At 36.9% G+C, this 18,333-nt stretch overlaps 1 protein-coding gene across 2 annotated transcripts in view; it reads right to left on the bottom strand.

Moving 5' to 3' along the window:
* Positions 1-18,333, bottom strand: part of PTH2R (parathyroid hormone 2 receptor) — an 82,982-nt gene that overhangs the window by 22,489 nt on the left and 42,160 nt on the right. For both annotated transcript variants that reach the window (XM_042953124.1, XM_042953125.1), the window contains 3 exons: positions 15,347-15,536; positions 14,010-14,163; positions 5,651-5,711 (listed from right to left, as the gene is read on the bottom strand). In XM_042953124.1, the coding sequence (XP_042809058.1) occupies positions 5,651-5,711; positions 14,010-14,163; positions 15,347-15,536 (405 nt within the window). The remainder of the gene's footprint in view (positions 1-5,650; positions 5,712-14,009; positions 14,164-15,346; positions 15,537-18,333) is intronic.

Below are 18,333 nucleotides of genomic sequence, written 5' to 3'. Positions count from 1 at the left end.
AGTATAATCCTGACCCTGATACACTGCAATCTGCAGAATCAATGGACTTGAAGTTTGAATAACATGGAAATCAAAGACAGGGAGATTTTGCACTCGCACATTATTAAGCCTTTCCTAGCATTATTTGCATGCATGTATTTTTCAGGTTATTCAACCATACAGGAAAGATAAGTGTGACTGAGTTGTGCAGAATGTCTATCACGCTACCCGAAAAACGCTTCCTACTAAATGGAAAGTGGCATATATTGTATGAATATAAATTGAACACCGATTCACTAGCTGCAAGGCTCTTGAATTCTTTAAATTTTCTTTTTGCTTTGACTTTTGGTAATATCTCCACAATCTTCTTTCTTTGCCTCAATAACATTTCATCACGGTGTCTCCTAACACACTTCAGTTCAGTTGTACAATTGCAGCTCTATAAAATACTTCTATTTGGAACTAGGTCAAAACCAGCTACCTCTAGAAACAGGAAAAACTTGACTTTGATAATTTTCAATGTCAAAGTTTCAAATTCACCCTTTGATATGAAAGGCAACTGAGATGTCAGATTTTTTTTTTAAGAAAACACTATTAATCCTTGCTTTTCATTCATTCATTCCTCAATGTCCCAGCTCATGCTGTGTTTGTTAACATGGCTCAGAAACTACCCTCTGTTCAGACTTCACAAATTAAATTTTAACACTCTCAAAAATGCGGAAATGAATGTAACTAAAAATGCAGTTCTGAGTAGTGAGCATGAGGCACAAGGGTCTGACTAGAAACTAGGAACTAGGACTTCCTGGAGCCAGAACCGGGAATAGGAGAGGCACTGTTCTGCCAGAACAGATCCAGGGAGTTGTGCTGACCGAACACCACATTGTACCCACAACTCACAATGTGACAAGAGCAGGGGAAGTGCAGAAGCCCTGGGAACCATGCAGATTTCCTCAAAATGATAGAAGCTATCTTTCTTGGTCCTTTGCACAACTGGGTCCCACCTTTCCTGTTGGCATCTCATCTCCTTTGAATGAGCAGGGAGAAGGTAATAAGGTAGCTAATGGGGGGGGGGGGGGGTTGCTTTCATTAAGCAAAAAGAAAGAGAAACAAATATAGTCACTTTTTAAGCTCATTTGTCCAATCAAAACTACTCAATTTTCTTACCCTAGCTTAGCCAAATAACTTTTGATAGAATTTTAGAACTGTAAGACTTCCTTTGTGTATTCAGTAGCATTTAGAGGATCTTCCAAAACTGAGTCTGGTCGGCTTACCTCTAATAGGCAAGGCTACAAAGAAAATCAGAGTTCTAGCTTTGGAAGGCCAGATTAGAAAAAAGAAGAATCTCAAATATTTGAGACAGGAGCAGAGATCCCATTCATCCTTTGAGGATGCCCCAAGCTGGCTCCAAAGCTGAACTTTGTGGCAGAGCACTCTCTGTAGGTCAGATTACCCTCAAGAAAACCCACAAAAACTTTCTATCCAGAGACAAGCTGAATTTCATGAAAAATCAAGTTAGGCAACTTTGAAATCATGCTATATATGTGATAATACAGTTTTATTTTATATGCAAAATAAATATAAAATGACCCCTTAACCCAATTATCACGTTCAGATCAGGACACTATAAAATTCAAAATTTTATTCTGAGTAAGGCAGGAATAAATGTTTTGCACAGAGGAGTCATATGATCTAACTTATATTTAATTTTTTGGTATTAGTTCAACTGTTTCAGAGCAATATTCATCATCAGTTGTACTTTTTGAAATATTGTGTACCTAAAGAATGTTTTGCCTCAAAAACAATAGATGTATAATTTTTTTCTTAAAAAAAATACATATGACTGTTAATGGTGTATGATTCAGTTTATGATTTTCAAGGAAGAATAAAAGATCGCTAAGAAAACTAATTATCTAATTCAATATAAAATGCATTGTGAATATTTTTGCTTGCCTTCTATGCTCAAGGCTTGGAATATCTGTTGAACGGATGAATGAGTCAAAATTGCTACAGGCTGACCGTAGGTTTTGGAGATGTAACCTGATGTCTCTGGGAGTCATTTTATTCATCTCTCAAATGAGAGGATTGAACAAAAAAATACCTTAGGATCTATTTTCTCTAAAATTCCAAATCTAAGTTATATGGTTACACATCTCAGGGTAAAATTATTTATCATTATTTAGTACCTCTTTACTGACTCAACCCACCCCGCAAGAAATCAAATAGCAGACACTGTAAGTTTTCTTTGACATTTCCAGTATCATCGTATACATATAGCAATAATGATAATGTTGATAACATTAACCCTCAATTATTAGCAAATTTAATGTTTGCATATAAGTTGGAGTTTACAAAGCCCTTTCATAAACGGGCTCTCATCTGATTTTCAAATCTACCCCCTGCAGACTCACAACCTTACTCATCACCAAGAATATTTTCATTTTACAAATGGGAAGTCTGAGGCTAAGGGAAATGGCCACAATTAACAAACGGATGAGAAAATGCATCTCCTGGTAACTCACAGTTTGCATCGAGTCAGACTTTATCTTGCTCAAGAGACACTTAGCAAATGGAGGAAAGTGGCCAAATAGATCCATAACAACTGATCAGCAAGGATTGAAGAGTTCTCTATTATAAAACAGAGAAATTCACTCCTACCCGTTTGTAATTCATAGGTTTTTTTTTTTTTCAAATCTGACAGTTATACATGCACATCAAGAGAAATAAGATAGTATGTAAGAAAGGGAAAATAACAGAATATACATACAAAATGCTACAGGAATTTGTTAAGGTAGATTTTACATGGTGGAATAGTGAGTTCAAACATACTGAAGTTGCAGACTACTTGTAGTTATGGTTTTCCTTTCTGAACACCATGAAATGTAGATTTAATCGTATCATGTGAATGAGAGAAACGTGCTAGTAAATAGCTCTGTATGTTTACATACAACACCGATGCCCCAGCATGAGCTCACACCTTGCAAAAAATGTGAACTATTAAAAAGTCCATCATAGGCGATGAATTATTTCTGATTTAGAGAATAGAACTACAAGTGGTAGAAGGACAAAAGGCAGATATAATGAAGGCATGAAAACCTGTCCAGGGTACAATAGGCATTGTCCTTTCTGCATCCCTCATTACCAGAGGTGTTGAAGCAACTGAAGGGTGAGCAGCTGTCAGTGATAAAGTAAAAGGAATCCCTCCACAACACTCCTCCCCCACAGAAAATAAAAATACCACTAGTCTTAAAAGAAACATCTACTCTGCTCATGGTATTTATTGAGAGCCTCTGGAGCCCAACTGTCTAGACAAATTCCTTCTCTACCACTTGTGGCTGTGCAATGTTGGGTACAACGATTCTGGCCTCAGTCTCACAGGGTTGTTATGAAGTTCAATTAAACTAATAGTTACAGAACCCTTAGAAAGTGCCTGGAATGTGGGTATCATTCAAAAATGCTAGCTACTGGAGTGCCTAGGTGGCTCAGTCAGTTAAGCATCTGACTGCTGATTTCAGCTCATGTCATGATGTCATGATTTGTGAGATCGAGCCCTGCGTTGGGCTCGCCCTAACAACATGGAAACTGCTTAGGATTCTCTCTCTCCCTCTCTCTCTCTGCCCCTCTCCCCACTCCCCTCAAAATAAGTAAATATTTTTTTAAAAAAATGCTAGCTGTCATCTTTATTATTACTTTTCTCCCATTTTTCCTTTCATGCTGGTAATGATCTTTATAAAACGCAAATCTGTTGTCATTGTCACTGAAAGGAAAAAAAAAGAAAACAACCATCCTAATGTAACCTATAAAGATCTGGAAGATGTGGCCCCCATCTCTTCTCCAGCCTCATTTTTAAGCTCTAACTTTAGCAGAATCAAGGCTCCGCTGGCTCGATAGGATAAGTACCATCAGTTAGGATTAATGAAAACATAAGTCCTGCTTTCTAATGGAATAACATAACAAAAACATTATTTTTGGTCAGACATTACATATAGGTATAAATTAATGAAATAAGGGAATAATACTTGCTAATAAGTATTTCGTACTTACTATTCCAAACTCTATTCCAAAACCGTAGGTATTTTACATACATTCCCATTCAATCTTATAACAATGCCGTGAAAAGTAATATTCATTTTACCTGCACTTCATTGATGAGAGAGGCCAGGTAGTACATCTGTTTTCACAGACCAACAAGTAGTAGAACAGGCCTATGAGTTACCTGCACCTGAACCCTTCTTCATTATGTCCGCATTTAGTGCCTGTCAGCTACCAGGCTGTGCTAAGCGTTTTGTCTGTATTAATGTCCTGTATACATTATTATCTCTGTTTTATATCAAGAAACGGATGTACAAAGAGGTCATGTGTGTTTCCCATGGTCTTGAAGCTAACAGCAGCTAAACCAAGATTTGAACTCAGGTCTGTGTAAGTCTAAAAATAAGGTCTTTTACCATCATTCACCATCACTGCATTGTACTTTAAAATGCTACTTCAGGGGCACCTGCATGGCTCAGTTGATTAAGCATTGGACTTCATTCAGCTCAACTCACGATCTCATAGTTCATGAGTTCAAGTTCCACATAGTTCATGAGTTCATAGTTCATGAGTTCAAGTTCACTGCTGTCAGCACATAGCCTGCTTCAGATCCTCTGTCTTCCTCTCTCTCTGCCCCTCCCTCATGCACTCGCACACGCTCTCTCTCTCTCTCTCTCAAATAAACATTAAATAATAATAATAATAATTAATAATAATAATAATAATAAAATGCTACTTCAAATTAGCCCCAGGCTACTTGGTAATCCTAGTGAATCACTTCCAATGTGCATTTATTTTTTGAAAACATTTAATTATGCTATAAAAGACCAAAAAAACCCAAACGGGTTGGATGAAACCCATAGTTTACATCAAATAGAGATAAGTATGTAATAAGTGGAGCCCATGCATGTTAAACATAAGTATAACTGGGCACTATATATTCATGATACACCATATATATGAGACAAAAAATACCCCTGATAGACAGGAAGTGCTCAATATCCTTGACATCTTAATTCCACCACTGATTGGTGAAACCCGTGCCCATGTATTTTTTGCCCAAGGAACACAAATAAAACCCAAAGCTGTTTAGCAGGCTAACTGGCCAGCTATAACTATGACCAAGTATACTTTCTTCTCATCAATACGAGAAAGCAATTGTGTGTCACTGGCCCAGGGCACCTTCTGTCTGTGGGTCTCCTTGCTGCAACCACATTTCTGGTCTTCAAAACCACACCATCAAGTGGGGATGGCTGACATGGACAGATTGAGAGAGGAGATCTGAATATTGCCTATCCCATGACTCAGGTGGTGCGATCCTTCCACATGCTTGCACCATTATCTTAAGCATGTTAACTTACCTATCTCCTTCCCCTTGAATTCTTACAATATGTTTTAAAATGATATTACAAACCAGAGAGGTCAAGCATCCTAATCTGGTCTGTGAGTCTTTCTGTCCCAAGACCTCTGGGATGGATAGCTTGCTGGTAATGTATCAAAGGCTATAATTTCACCAAGGTAATTTCCTACATGATGTCCATAAAAGGAAATGTGGTCCACAACAGCAGCCAGTGTAAATTCCAGGCAGGAAGACTGAGTCTTAGGAAATTTTAGGCTCTCTCTTTACCTCTTCTTTTTCACTCACCTTGCGTCAGCCAGAGTCGCTCGCGCCACAGCCCAGGCTGCAACAAATGCTGCCGGGAACCCTGTAATCAAAAAGGGATTCAGGGACCATACTTACTTTAAGATTAAAGGAATTTTTAATCTCATACTCAGCACACATAAAAATATACTACTAAAAGTTGAGAGAGGAAAATAGACATGAAAAATATGGGTATATCAACACAAAATTCTTCTTAGTTTTCCTCTTGACCCCCCTGAGAAATGAGCCAGGTACATTGCTGTCATTTGCCCCTGAAAGTGTGAAGATTTGAAGGTTGGCCCAATGTCCCCTTGAGGGATGTAGGATCAAGCCATATGGGGAGGGGACAGAAGTTCCTGGAGTCAGAAGCAGGTAGCAGTTGGAGCTTTGGACTTTGATTCTTGCCAAACTGATAGCTACAAGCCTTCACGGAGGAATGAAGCCACAGACTTCATGAGATGCTACAGGGAGGCTATTATTGTAAAAAATTAGAGCTTTGCCATTCTAAATGTGCAAGCCATTAGAGAAGCTATACTAGGAAGTTTTAATCTGTGTAGCCTCTTCTTTTGAGGGGGGTTCATGTTGGCTCAAGACAAGCATATGCATGCATTAAGACCATAGCGAAGGGTGAACCCTATGTTACTTTGAGGCTTTGAGCGCTGAAATATGTGTCCTTCATAAATGATAAACACCTCGTGAGCTTACAATGTCAAATCTATTACATTGACTTTCCACAAGTGTATAAAGTGTGCCCACAGTAAAGGCTGACTGTTCAGTCCATGTTATAGTTGATTAGACTCTGACATCACAAAAAAAAATCGCAAACCATAACTTTTATGGAACATGACAAAACAGGACCAAAGGGTTGGATGGACAGCTTCTCATTCTGTGGAATTTATGAAAGTGGTTTGAAGAAAGGAAAGACAGAGCATAATGAAAACATTGCAGAAGTTAGGAAGCACTTTACAAGGGGAGAAAAAAAGTTTTAATCTAACTTAGGACATTTTTATTAAACACAATATTAATTTCTTTACTTTTAAAAACACATTTGTAATTTTTTGAGTTTTCCTTTTTAGCAAAAAAGTGAAAAAGAATAGGTTCAGATGAAGAAAAATGCCATTAAAAGTGAAAATAAGATGGTGCCCTGTAATAAAGTTTTGGCCTCCTTGGTGATCATCTCATTGAATTTAACCTCAGCACCGCAGCCTGTGTGGTTATTTAATTTTATAACTCCGTATTCCAATTTTATTTATTGCTTGCACACAACATCTAAATTTCAAATTCTATGTTCCAGAAAATTGTTTTTATCAAAATAGATCTACCCAGGGGGCCACCTGGGTGGCTCAGTCGGTTAAGCTTCCAACTTCAGCTCAGCTCATGATCTCACGGTTGGCAAGTTCGAGTTCTGTGTCAGGCTCTGTGCTGACAGTTCAGAGCCTGGAGCCTGCTTGGGATTCTATGTCTCCGTCTCTCTCTCTCTGTCCCTCCCCTGCTCACGCTCTGTCTCTCTATCTCTTTCTCAAAAATAAATAAACAAAAAAAATAGATCTACCCAATTCTGATTATTTCTTAGGTTCAGTTCATATATTTTATCTATCTCTCCATCCATCTATCTACTCATCTACCCATCCATCCATCCATCCATCCATCCAACCATCCTTCCAACCATCCACCCAGTAAGCATTTATTAAGTGCCCATGTATGTGTCAAGAATTATTCTACTTTCAGAAAATAAAACAATAAACAGATCAACAATATTCCCATTTTTCTGAAGCATATTCTGTAGGGAGATGCAAAATCAATAACATAACTTCAGTTATCAGTCAGCACCCTGAGGAGGAAACAAGAATGATGCTGTGTAATGAAGACAGCCTGGCCCCTTCTGCCAGGGTGGTTCAAAGAGCCCTGACATAGCTCTCTTTACTGTTCTGCTGCCTTGGCTATTTTAAAAAAGTGTCTGCCTTTGATCAGAATTTTCACATTTTCTCATTTACAGGTCTTTATCTTTTGCTTCCTTTACAATCTCCCAATCAGGCAATTTCCTGAATAAAGTTCTATACACATCGATCAAGGGCGATTGAGCTGGAAATCTGCTTTAGATGATCATTATAACAAATATCTTCTGTCAGACACTATGTCTTCATGAAATTACTTTTCTCATCCTCTTGGAAGACTCTCACTCACAAAGCTAGCACAGAGGCAACCATGGAGGAAAAAAGAATTGAAACCATTTTTGGGATTTAAGGATTTTTGATTACCAATCTTGGTATCACATCATTACATAATTGGGAACACATAAGTATAGAGGAAAATGCTTGAAATTTAGATGTTATTTTGAGTCTGAATGCCAATTTAAGTAAATTTACTGTAAATTCAAATGTTACTCAATATATACATTTACCTTGAGAGCTGAGTAATCTTCATAAAATGTCAGTATAAATAAGTGACTCTGAGAGGGAAGCAATCTCTGGTCTAAAAATAAGTAAACACAGGGGTGGAGGGTGCCTGGGTGGTTCAGTAGGTTGAGTATCTGACTCTTGATTTCAGCTCAGGTTCTTGAGTTCAAGTTCAAGGTTCCTGAGTTCAGCTTACAGTTCTTGAGTTCAAGCCCTGCATTGGGCTCTATGCTAACAGTGCAGAGCCTGCTTATGATTCTCTCTCCCTCCCTTTCTCTCTGCCCCTGCCCCGCTCATGCTCTCTGTCTCAAAATAAATAAATAAACATAAAAAAATTAAAAAAAAAAATAGACATGGGTTCTCATGTGGCTCCATTACTATTCCCCTTTAAAATGAAGTTTTGGGGGCGCCTGGGTGGCTCAGTCAGTTGGACAACAGACTACACTCAGGTCATGATCTCACAGATCATGAGTTCGAGCCCTACATCAGGCTCTGTGCTGACAGATCAGAGCCTGGAGCCTGCTTTGGATTCTGTGTCTCCCTCTCTCTCTGTCTCTCCCCCACTCACATTCTGTCTCTGTCCCTTAAAAACAAATAAACATTAAAAAAAATTTAATAATAAGAAAAATAAAAAATTAAAAAACTAAAATGAAGTTTGGGACTAATTAACAGTAGTCAAAAATGCTTAGGCAATTAAAACCTTTCTTCAAATAAAAACTTGGGCAGCAGTCCACACATAAAACAGGGAGGCTTTGAAGCCAAAGGAGTAAATAGGATCTTCTCGTCTTGGTCTACGGAGTTTCATCTCATTTTGGATACTTCACAGGCTTCATAAAGCCCTGCCTCATCCTTATTCTCCTCCTGTGGTGCCAGTACTATTTTACAATAGTAAAATAGATTGATCATGAAGTGTAAAGTTAGTTCTGAAAATTAGAGACCCATCGTGACATGGGATTCCTGGATTAGCTACAGACTCACAATATCTTAATAACCAGAAATCTTGATTCCCCAGGGAATCTAGTCAACATATTGACTGCTCAGACATGAAGTTCCAGGCTATACCTCCAGTTCCCGCTCTACCCACCACAGAATGCTGGAATTCCATTTCCATTGCCTATCTATCTCTTTAAGGAACTTAGAAGTGGCTCCATTATGATTTTTGCAGAATCGTTCTCAACTCTGAGGAGATTTGAAGCCAATACTGAATGAGCACATCTTTTTGTCAGGAAAATTGCAAAACCTTTGAAAGTCTTCCATTGTTACAAGGAAGAGTGTCTACTTCTGAAACTTTAGAAGAGCTACCTCCTCCTGAGATGGAATTGCTACAGTAAACAGAATTTTTTTTAAGTATATTTTATTATTGGGGCGCCTGGGTGGCTCAGTCGGTGAAGCGTCCAACTTCACCTCAGGTCATGATCTCACAGATCGTGAGTTCGAGCCCCATGTCAGGCTCTGTGGTGACAGCTCAGAGCCTGGAGCCTGCTTCAGATTCTGTGTCTCCCTCTCTCTCTGCCCTTCCCCTGCTCATGCTCTCTCTCTCTCTCTCTCTCAAAAATAAATAAAAACATTTAAACAAAATTAAAAAATATATATATTATTACTAAATATATATAAAAATATATTTTATTATAATCCAAAAAATGCAGTAATGTACTGCAGGAAAGGACAGTCTGAAATAAAAGAGTTACAATAAAAAAGAAAATATGCTTACTGAATTAAATATTGCCAGTGGGCAGAAACTGTAGATCGAACTGGTGGAGATGAGGTGAAATCTTAAAACCAGATGAACCCACTGAGATAAACCTACATAATCGCTACATACGGAAATCTAAACTTGACTATAATTTGTTTTCTTTTAAAGAGGTAATCATCCACATAATTTTAATTTTTTTAATGTTTACTCATTTCTGAGAGAGAGAGAGAGAGAGCGCCAGGGAGGAGCAGAGACAGAGAGAGGGAGACATAGAATCCGAAGCAGGCTCCAGACTCTAAGCTGCCAGTACAGAGCCCGACGTGGGGCTTGAACTCACAAACCATGAGATTGTGAACTGAGCTGAAGTCGGAAGCTTAACCAACTGAGCCACCCAGGCGCCCCTGTAATTTTAAATGGTTAGTAGTAAAACTTCAAATTACATCTGAAAACCTTGTTCTGTATCTTACATAAGGTAAGGCTAAAATACAGATCTTTTATTGACTCTGTTAAATGTAATTTTAAGACAATCTTCAGTAGAAATAATAAGGGAATTAAAAATCATGAAGGATGGGAGAAATGGCTTTTCTAGATTTTTAATTGTGTAAAGGTATCATTTGACTATCAAAAATAATTTTTGTGGAGAACAGGTCTTATAGATCAAATATTTTGAATATAATACATCTGATCAGAACAGGCAAACACAAAACAAAATGACCTACTGGTCAGACTGCATGTTTCTTGTGTAGTCTTTACGACATATCTCTGTATTTCAATTATATTTACTGCCAACTGGATGATCAAAAAATATTTGCTGAATTGACATCAGCTTATACAGACTATTCTCCTGATTATTTTCAGAGAATACAGAATATGAAAATATTCTACACGAAAGCTTGGCAAAAGAGACATGACTAATTGGTAGAACCAGGATAGGTGATCTTATATGATAATATGTACATCCTGGCACCTTATCTAACAGTTGAAAATTAAGAATGGTTGCTACTAGGGGCACCTGGGTGGCTCAGTCAGTTTAGTGTCTGACTTCAGCTCAGGTCATGATCTCACGGTTCGTGAGTTCGAGCCCCACATCGGGCTCTGTGCTGACAGCTCAGAACCTGGAGCCTGCTTCCAATTCTGTGTCTCCCTCTCTCTCGGTCCCTCTCCCCCTCATGCTCTGTCTCTTTCTCTCAAAAATAAATAAACATTAAAAAAATTTTAAAAAAAGAATGGTTGCTACTATAGAGGTAAATGACTACATTCAATAAGGATGAATGAATAAGACTGATACCTTTTCAATATAGAATTAAATATATAGAAAAATAATGCATGCATGAAAGAACAAAATGGAACCAAGAATAAAGCGCCCAGTTTATGAGAAAACTGAAGCAGGAATAGGAAAAATTACAAATGTGGTTGGTTGAAAGAAAAGAAATATAGTCATCATCAGAATTTGCCTTTACTCCTTGGTATACATCTTGTTTTGTGATGAAGATGTAAAGCACAGTTATTTTAAACATTTGCCTTCAATTTACTAAAGGTCAGATATGGCATCTCTTCTTCTTTAGACTGTAATTTCCTTCCTTTCCAATTTATTCTTAAGAATCAGCAAAATCAATGTAAATGATAAAGCTGCACACATCACCATAATGTGAGCAATAATGTTCTGAGTATTATTTGGCCGAAGAGAGCTTAAAGTTATAATGACTGGGTCCAATGAGTAACATAGGAATCCAAGCAAGTTCTCTTCTCTAATGAAGCTCATAAGTCACATCATTGGAAGAAAGCACAAAATTGGATTCACTCTAAACTATTTCCAGCCAAGGATCCTGCAAAGCAGCTATAATGTTGTTGATCATTGTTTTTCTTATAGGAATTTAGAAAAATGAGTCAGAAATAAAAATGATATTTTCCAATCAGACTGTCAGGGCTAAGGGAAAAATAGTCTATTACTTAAATGGTCTTAGTCATTTACTTCATTAAATGGTAACTGCATTTAAGTATTGGAGAGAGATTCTTAAAAATATACACCTATAATTATATATGCCCTAGACTAGAGCATTTTTTTATTATATATTATTGAACAAGCAAGGCGAGTGACAATGAGGAGAGCATTTTGAGGGTTAGAGCATTTTTTTTAAATGGAGTTGCAAAGAGAGTCAGAAGGTAGACTAAGTGGAGAACTGTAATTCTATAACGATTGGTTGTTAGTGTTTCAGACTGTGGTTAAGTGCACATGACATATCCATGTAAAATGTTTTTCAAAGAAAGTTTCCATGTGAAGCCTACTTGATTTCATGTTTGTTCTTAAACCATTTGATAAAAAGTTTTCAAGTAATGATGCTTCTCTACTGTAGTTATAATTCCAATGTCAAAGTTCTTGTGGACAATTGAATAAGAGTTGTAAAGGAAGGTATGAAATTCATACTTGCATGGAAGCTCACTGGACTGTTTTTTAAAATTCTGTTTTTTAAAATTTTTTTAATGTTTATTTATTTTGGAGAGAGACAGAGACAAAGACAGAGCATGAGTGAGAGGGAGAGGGGCACAGAGGAAGACACAGAATCCCAAGCAGGCTCCAGGCTCTGAGCTGTCAGCACAGAGCCCAACACGGGGCTCAAATTTACAAACTGCAAGATCTTGATCTGAGCCATAGTTGGAGGCTTAAGCAACTGAGCCACCTAGGTGCCCCTGACCAAATAAGAGTTAACGGGGGAGTTAACCATCAAACCAATAAGTAAACAGAGAAAAAAGAATTTATTATGTGTGACCAGTGGTGTTGAAATCCAAAATATAAAATGTAACTCAGACAAATGTTTTCTATCAACACCTTTACCAACTTCTAGTAATTATGTACGTACACAGATGTAATTTTGATTTGAAGGCAAACTGCCAAACACTATTGAGGAAATTTCCAAAGTACTCTAAAAAAATAAAATGCATCTTTTTTTTTTTTTATTTTTAGTAACTGCTAGTCAAAGGGAGAGCTTTAAAACAGACAAGCTGCCTTCAGAAATAAAACTTTATTCACAACAATCATTTCATAATAAATGAAATTTTATAGTAAATAGACCCTTTGCTTTCTTAAATCTTATTCCTTAACTAGCAGGAAATTCAATATTCCTTACTTCACATTTTCAAATGTTAAAACAATATTAAGGCAAAACAAGCAAAGAAATATTCTTATTTTGCAGGAGGAAAAAAAAAAGCCCTTCAAATGTAATCTTGAACCGCCTAGTTAATTTTTTTCCAATGCCAAGCACCTCATAATCTGAATATTAAAACAGCAATTGAAGGACACCTGGGTGGTTCAGTCGATTAAGCATCCAACTCTTGATTTCGGCTCCGGTCATCATCTCACGGTTTGTGAGTTCAAGCCCCACATAGGGCTCTGCACTAACAGTGAGGAGCCTGCTTGGGATTCTCTCTCCCTCTATCTATGCCCCTCCCCCACTCTCTTTGTGTGTGTGTGTGTGTGTGTGTGTGTGTGTGTGTGTGTGTGTGTGTTCTCTCTCTCAAAATAAATAAGCTTTAAAAAAATAAAATAAAATAACAATTGAGATCTGCAATTGTTGATCATGAGGTTTCTTAATTGCAGCCACATAAGAGTTTTAAGTTCTCTTAAATTTGGACAAAAAAGCAACATCCTTTTCCCCATGTTATGTTGAGTTAGTGCCTAGTCCAGTCTAGTACTGATAAGGCATTTTTGGAATGTGAGCTGATTATCCTTTTTTTAAATTACATATGCATAAAGTAATTTGAATATTTTTTTCCAAAAGACATGATAAGTCCACATAATTAGCTTGTAATTCGTATCATTAAATGCAATGGAGATGCAATCTCATAAATTCCTTCCTGGAATTCTCACCAACTTACCAATGATGTATCAGTACAGCTTTGAAATTTAAAAATCAAAATATTTAGAATGAAATCATTGCTAAATCAGGACATTGACATAAGACATTAGCATAGCAGTTCTAAATGTCTATGGCTAACAATGTGGTCTTTTATATTCCTGCCAAAGAATTCTCTCAAGAATCCGGCCTAAGAACACCAACCATAAGTTAAACACGAAAAGTTTCTTACCACTGAGGGGCTTACAGACTTGATCTTAATAACTTTCCCCAATGAACAATGGAAGAGAAAAAAGGAGGTATAAAGATAAAATGGGGAGAGATTTCAGGAAAATGGCTGAAAGTATGCTAAGGATAGGCTTAACAGAAAGTCCTCAAATCTACAATCCAGTTTAAAGGGAAAGGAGACATAAATACCTTACCCCAGCCTATCAAGGTGAAGCCCCACAGGTATTTGGTGTCCGAAAAGAATGCCACAAAGATTAGACTATGCAGGTAGAGACCTTCCACCAAGATCCAATAGTAATTTGTAGCCAAGAAGTAAATAAACATCACAACAGCAATCTTGCACCCAATCTGTTACAAATAAACCAGAATTGTATCATATTAGAACCCTAAACTGTGCTAGATGCAATATCAGACCACCAAAAAGCAGTTCTCCATTTCTTTTTTATAATCTATTTCCTGTGTCTAGGAAAGCCAAGACTGCTGGAAGAGAGAACAAAGTTATTTTAAGACCGCATCTCTAAGACTATGGGCTTGATTCTATTGTTTTAAAATAAGATTAGAAGTTACCAAAAAATCACTTTTCCTTAATTTCTCCTGTTTATCAAAATAAGACTTAATCATCAGAAAAAATTAGGAAAGTACAGAAGAGCATAAAGAAGAAATATTATCCATTATTCTACCATAAGTTTATTTTATTCTTGTCTTTTTTATGCCCCAGAAGTCAATGGCTAAAACAATAAACATTTAATACATCTTATGATTCTATGGACTGACTACGTGATTCTGCTGATCTGGGCCAGGTTCAGCTAATCCTGGCTGGGCTCACTCACAGAGCTCTACCCTCGACTGTCACACTACCACGTCTACTTCATCCTATTGGATAAAACAAGTCACAAAGCCAGCCCAGAATCAGAATCAGGAGGACCTACAAAGTTACAGGGCAAAGGCCAAAGATACAGAAAAGGTATCAATTCATACCATCAAGGCATATAAACTAGTATCCTTGATTTCCAGATATATTGCATCCGTGATCTAATTAACTGAATTATTGTGTGATATATTGTGTGATTCTGGTCACTAAATAACCCCAGGACATTTGAGAACAGAATCAAGTACTCTGTTGCCTTATATTTGAACAAGTCTTTGAGTCTACAATAAAGAAACTAAATGTTGTGGGCTTTTAAATCCCACACTTCTGGTTTTACAAGTGGGCTTTTTACTTTTGAAAGCCATGTATGGCTAGAAGCCATACACCAAATGCACTCCAGTGATGTGATTTTTGACGTTTCCATGCCAGAATGTTCTGGAGGAAAGAGCCCAAACACTTTTAATAGTCTAAGATGATGAGTAACTAGGTGTGAAGCTTGAGGACAGAACTGAGGTAGTAAACATTATACAAATTGGTCATCTATTTTTGTTAACTCAGAGATGAGATCAGCCCAAACAAGTTAATATTTAGTGGACTGTAAAATGTAACGTATCTATAACGTTACATGAATCAGTAATGAGAGAAAATGGTGAAAACACTTACATACTGTGACTTGTCCACAGAAGGCACTTCCATGGAACTCTGCAGGTCACCCTGCATTACCAGAGACTGCAGCTCCTTTACTCCTATGTGAGTATGGACCACTTTGTCCTTGACAAAGATGCTTACGGCTCTCAGCATGAAAGACACAAACAGGTGCATGTGGATATAGTTCCTAGTGCAATGTAATCGTCTATGGAAAAAAAAATATTCAGTACTTCGATTTGGATGAAATTAGAAATGGGGAAAGAAAATACATAAATGAGCCCACACTCCTCCACAAAAGGATAAAATATAGTACGCGTGAACAAAGACAGAAACCCATTACTATATATTCCCAATAGAAACAACTGGGATCAAAAACTAAAATGTAACTTTTTGAGATAATAATTTCAAATTTATCCTGATCTGCTACCATGTTTCTTCTGATCTGGCAGTTAATTATTATACTACATTATACTGTAGCCTTATACTAAACTATATATTAAAGTAATAAATGGTTAATGAAGAACCATTTTGAAAAGGGATAAATATTAACAGTGGAACTTTCACATTTTCAATACATTCTCTGTAAGAAAAAGTAAAATATTTTGCTAGCATTACACAACTTTATTTCCAAGTAATGTTAAAGAGTAAACAAGCTTACTTTAATAGAAAAAGCTTTGAGTTCATAAAAGAATCTTAGACACAAGTCATAACATACTTAGAAGTAGGTACAGTACTACTAATTTCCTTTGCAAAAAGCTAACTCCAAAAGAGACCTTTTTTTTTAAGTTTGATGGAAAAAAAAAAAAAAACAACACTTAGGAAGGGATGTATAATCTGGCTCAGCTCTACCATTGCTTGACTGTGAGACAGTACAACCTCCCTGTACAATGGACACAATCCTACTTCTCTTACAGAAAGGACAAAGTACACAAAGGTAAGGTAGCAAGAAATTTTTAATCCAATAACATATTGTTATATTTCATAACATAGGAGGGGGTAGGCCAAATAAGAATGAGCTAAATTTAGACATTTTGGAAGTGTTTTATTAGTATGTTAGGGACATGTATGCATGTCCATTCTGCCCAGATAGTCCTCCTCACTGATTCTTTTGGGGGAGTTTGTTCACAAGCAAGTGGGATTTGACCAGATAGGTTTTCAGGTGTCTGTAGAAACCATTGACTGAGAATAGTGCCATCAGAGTGTATAAATAGGTATTGACTTTTAGAAGACTCAACATGATTTACTATCCTATAAAAAAGTACTTTGTTTTGTGAGACAGAGTTTCTCAAATTTTTGTATACCATTCTGCTATACAGTACAGTAACTGTATAAAAAGTACTATCTAGAAAGAATTTGTTAAATAGAGTGATAAATTACCATGTAAATTGAAGAATTACTACTTAGTGATTTGTATCCTCCCGAAATTCTATGTAGCTTTTTTTTCTCATAAATATTCACCTATTATTCTAAACAACCAGAGCTACACTTAGTATAATGGAATGGACTCTGGATAGGAGTTGGAAGATGAAGGTTCTGTTTCCAACTGGACCACCTGTGACCTTGTGACCTTGGACACTGAGCTTCAGTTACTTGGTCTCTAAAATGGGATAATACCGCCAAGCCAATTTCACAAGACTGTTTTGAGAACCCCTTCATAATTTTACAGATCTGATTGTGTTCCCTTTCTACTTTAAAATTTTCATTAGCTCCGTATTCTCTCCCCTTACAAGACAAAACTCAAAGCCTTTGACAAGGGCCTGCAAAACCCAGTGCCACTAAATCTGGTTTCTTCCTGGCCATTGCTACCTGGCCACTTCTCCCTATGAATCAAATGCTGCCTTCACATTGGACTCTTTTATGTTCCCAGCATCTACTCTGCTCCTTCCTGTCTCTGAGTTTTGCACATTCCGTTCCCATCTTCTGGAATGTTCTGAATTCCTTCTCATCATTGCAATATCAGTTCACATGTCAGTTGTTCTGGGAAGTCTCTCTCTGTCATCTAGTCAGTTTTGGACTAGCTTCTTGGTGTTCCCAATACCCTTTATAAAAACTTGTATTATAGTATTAACATTATTTGATTTGATAATCATTTAATGAGTCAGTCTCTCTCAATGGTGTATATACTCCTTTTCCAGTCTGCAACATATCTTAACTTGTCCTCCATCAGTACTAAAAAGAGTCTATCGTATGGTAGAGGAAAATGCTTGTTGAGTAGATGGACTAGTGAATCAATAAAGAAAAAGTTTTGAAAATGTAAACTATACTACCATAATAGGAGTAATCATTTTAGAAGTAGTTGGAATATTAAACTAGTCATTTATTTATTAATTCAACAAATATTTACTAAGCACCACTACATATCAAGTACATTGCAGCTACTAAGAATGCTACAATGAGCAAACAAAAAAAAAAATTAATGCTCTTATGTAGCTTTACATTCTAGAGGAAGAGATAAATAAAAAGATAAGTAAAACATCAGATAGTACATTAGATAATGATAAATCAAAAGAGAAAGACAAAACAGGAAATACATATGAGAAGTTTCAAGGAAGGGGGATTGTAAGATGGTCAGAAACAAAACGTAAAACATTTTGTTTTTTAAATATGTCATCTACCCTCATCTCTTTTCCCACACACAACTTAGCACTAAATTCTTAAAATCGTATTGTCTTAATGAATGTACCTCAAAACCTTCCATTTCTAGCCAATCCTCAAAGCCACTGCTGTTGGCCAGGCCACAATCTTCTTGTCCGGAGTTATTCTGACAGCCTCTTCCAAATGAGCTTCCTATCTTGCTTCCCACCAACTCACCCTCCACCTTACAAGTGACCTTTCATGTCACTCTTCGGCTTAAAATTCTTCAATGGCTCCTCATTGGTCTTTGGATAAAGTTCAAATTTCTTCACATAACCTTCAGGACTCAAAACATCCTTAACCATGCTTACCTCTCCTGTCTCACTCACTGCCCATCACTTACCTACACCACAACTCTGAATTCTCAA

This window comes from Panthera leo, chromosome C1 (genome assembly GCF_018350215.1).
Source record: "Panthera leo isolate Ple1 chromosome C1, P.leo_Ple1_pat1.1, whole genome shotgun sequence".
Classification (NCBI taxonomy): Eukaryota; Metazoa; Chordata; class Mammalia; order Carnivora; family Felidae; genus Panthera; species Panthera leo.
The sequence above is the reverse complement of the archived record's forward strand: the minus strand, read 5'-3'. Positions and strand labels throughout refer to the sequence as shown.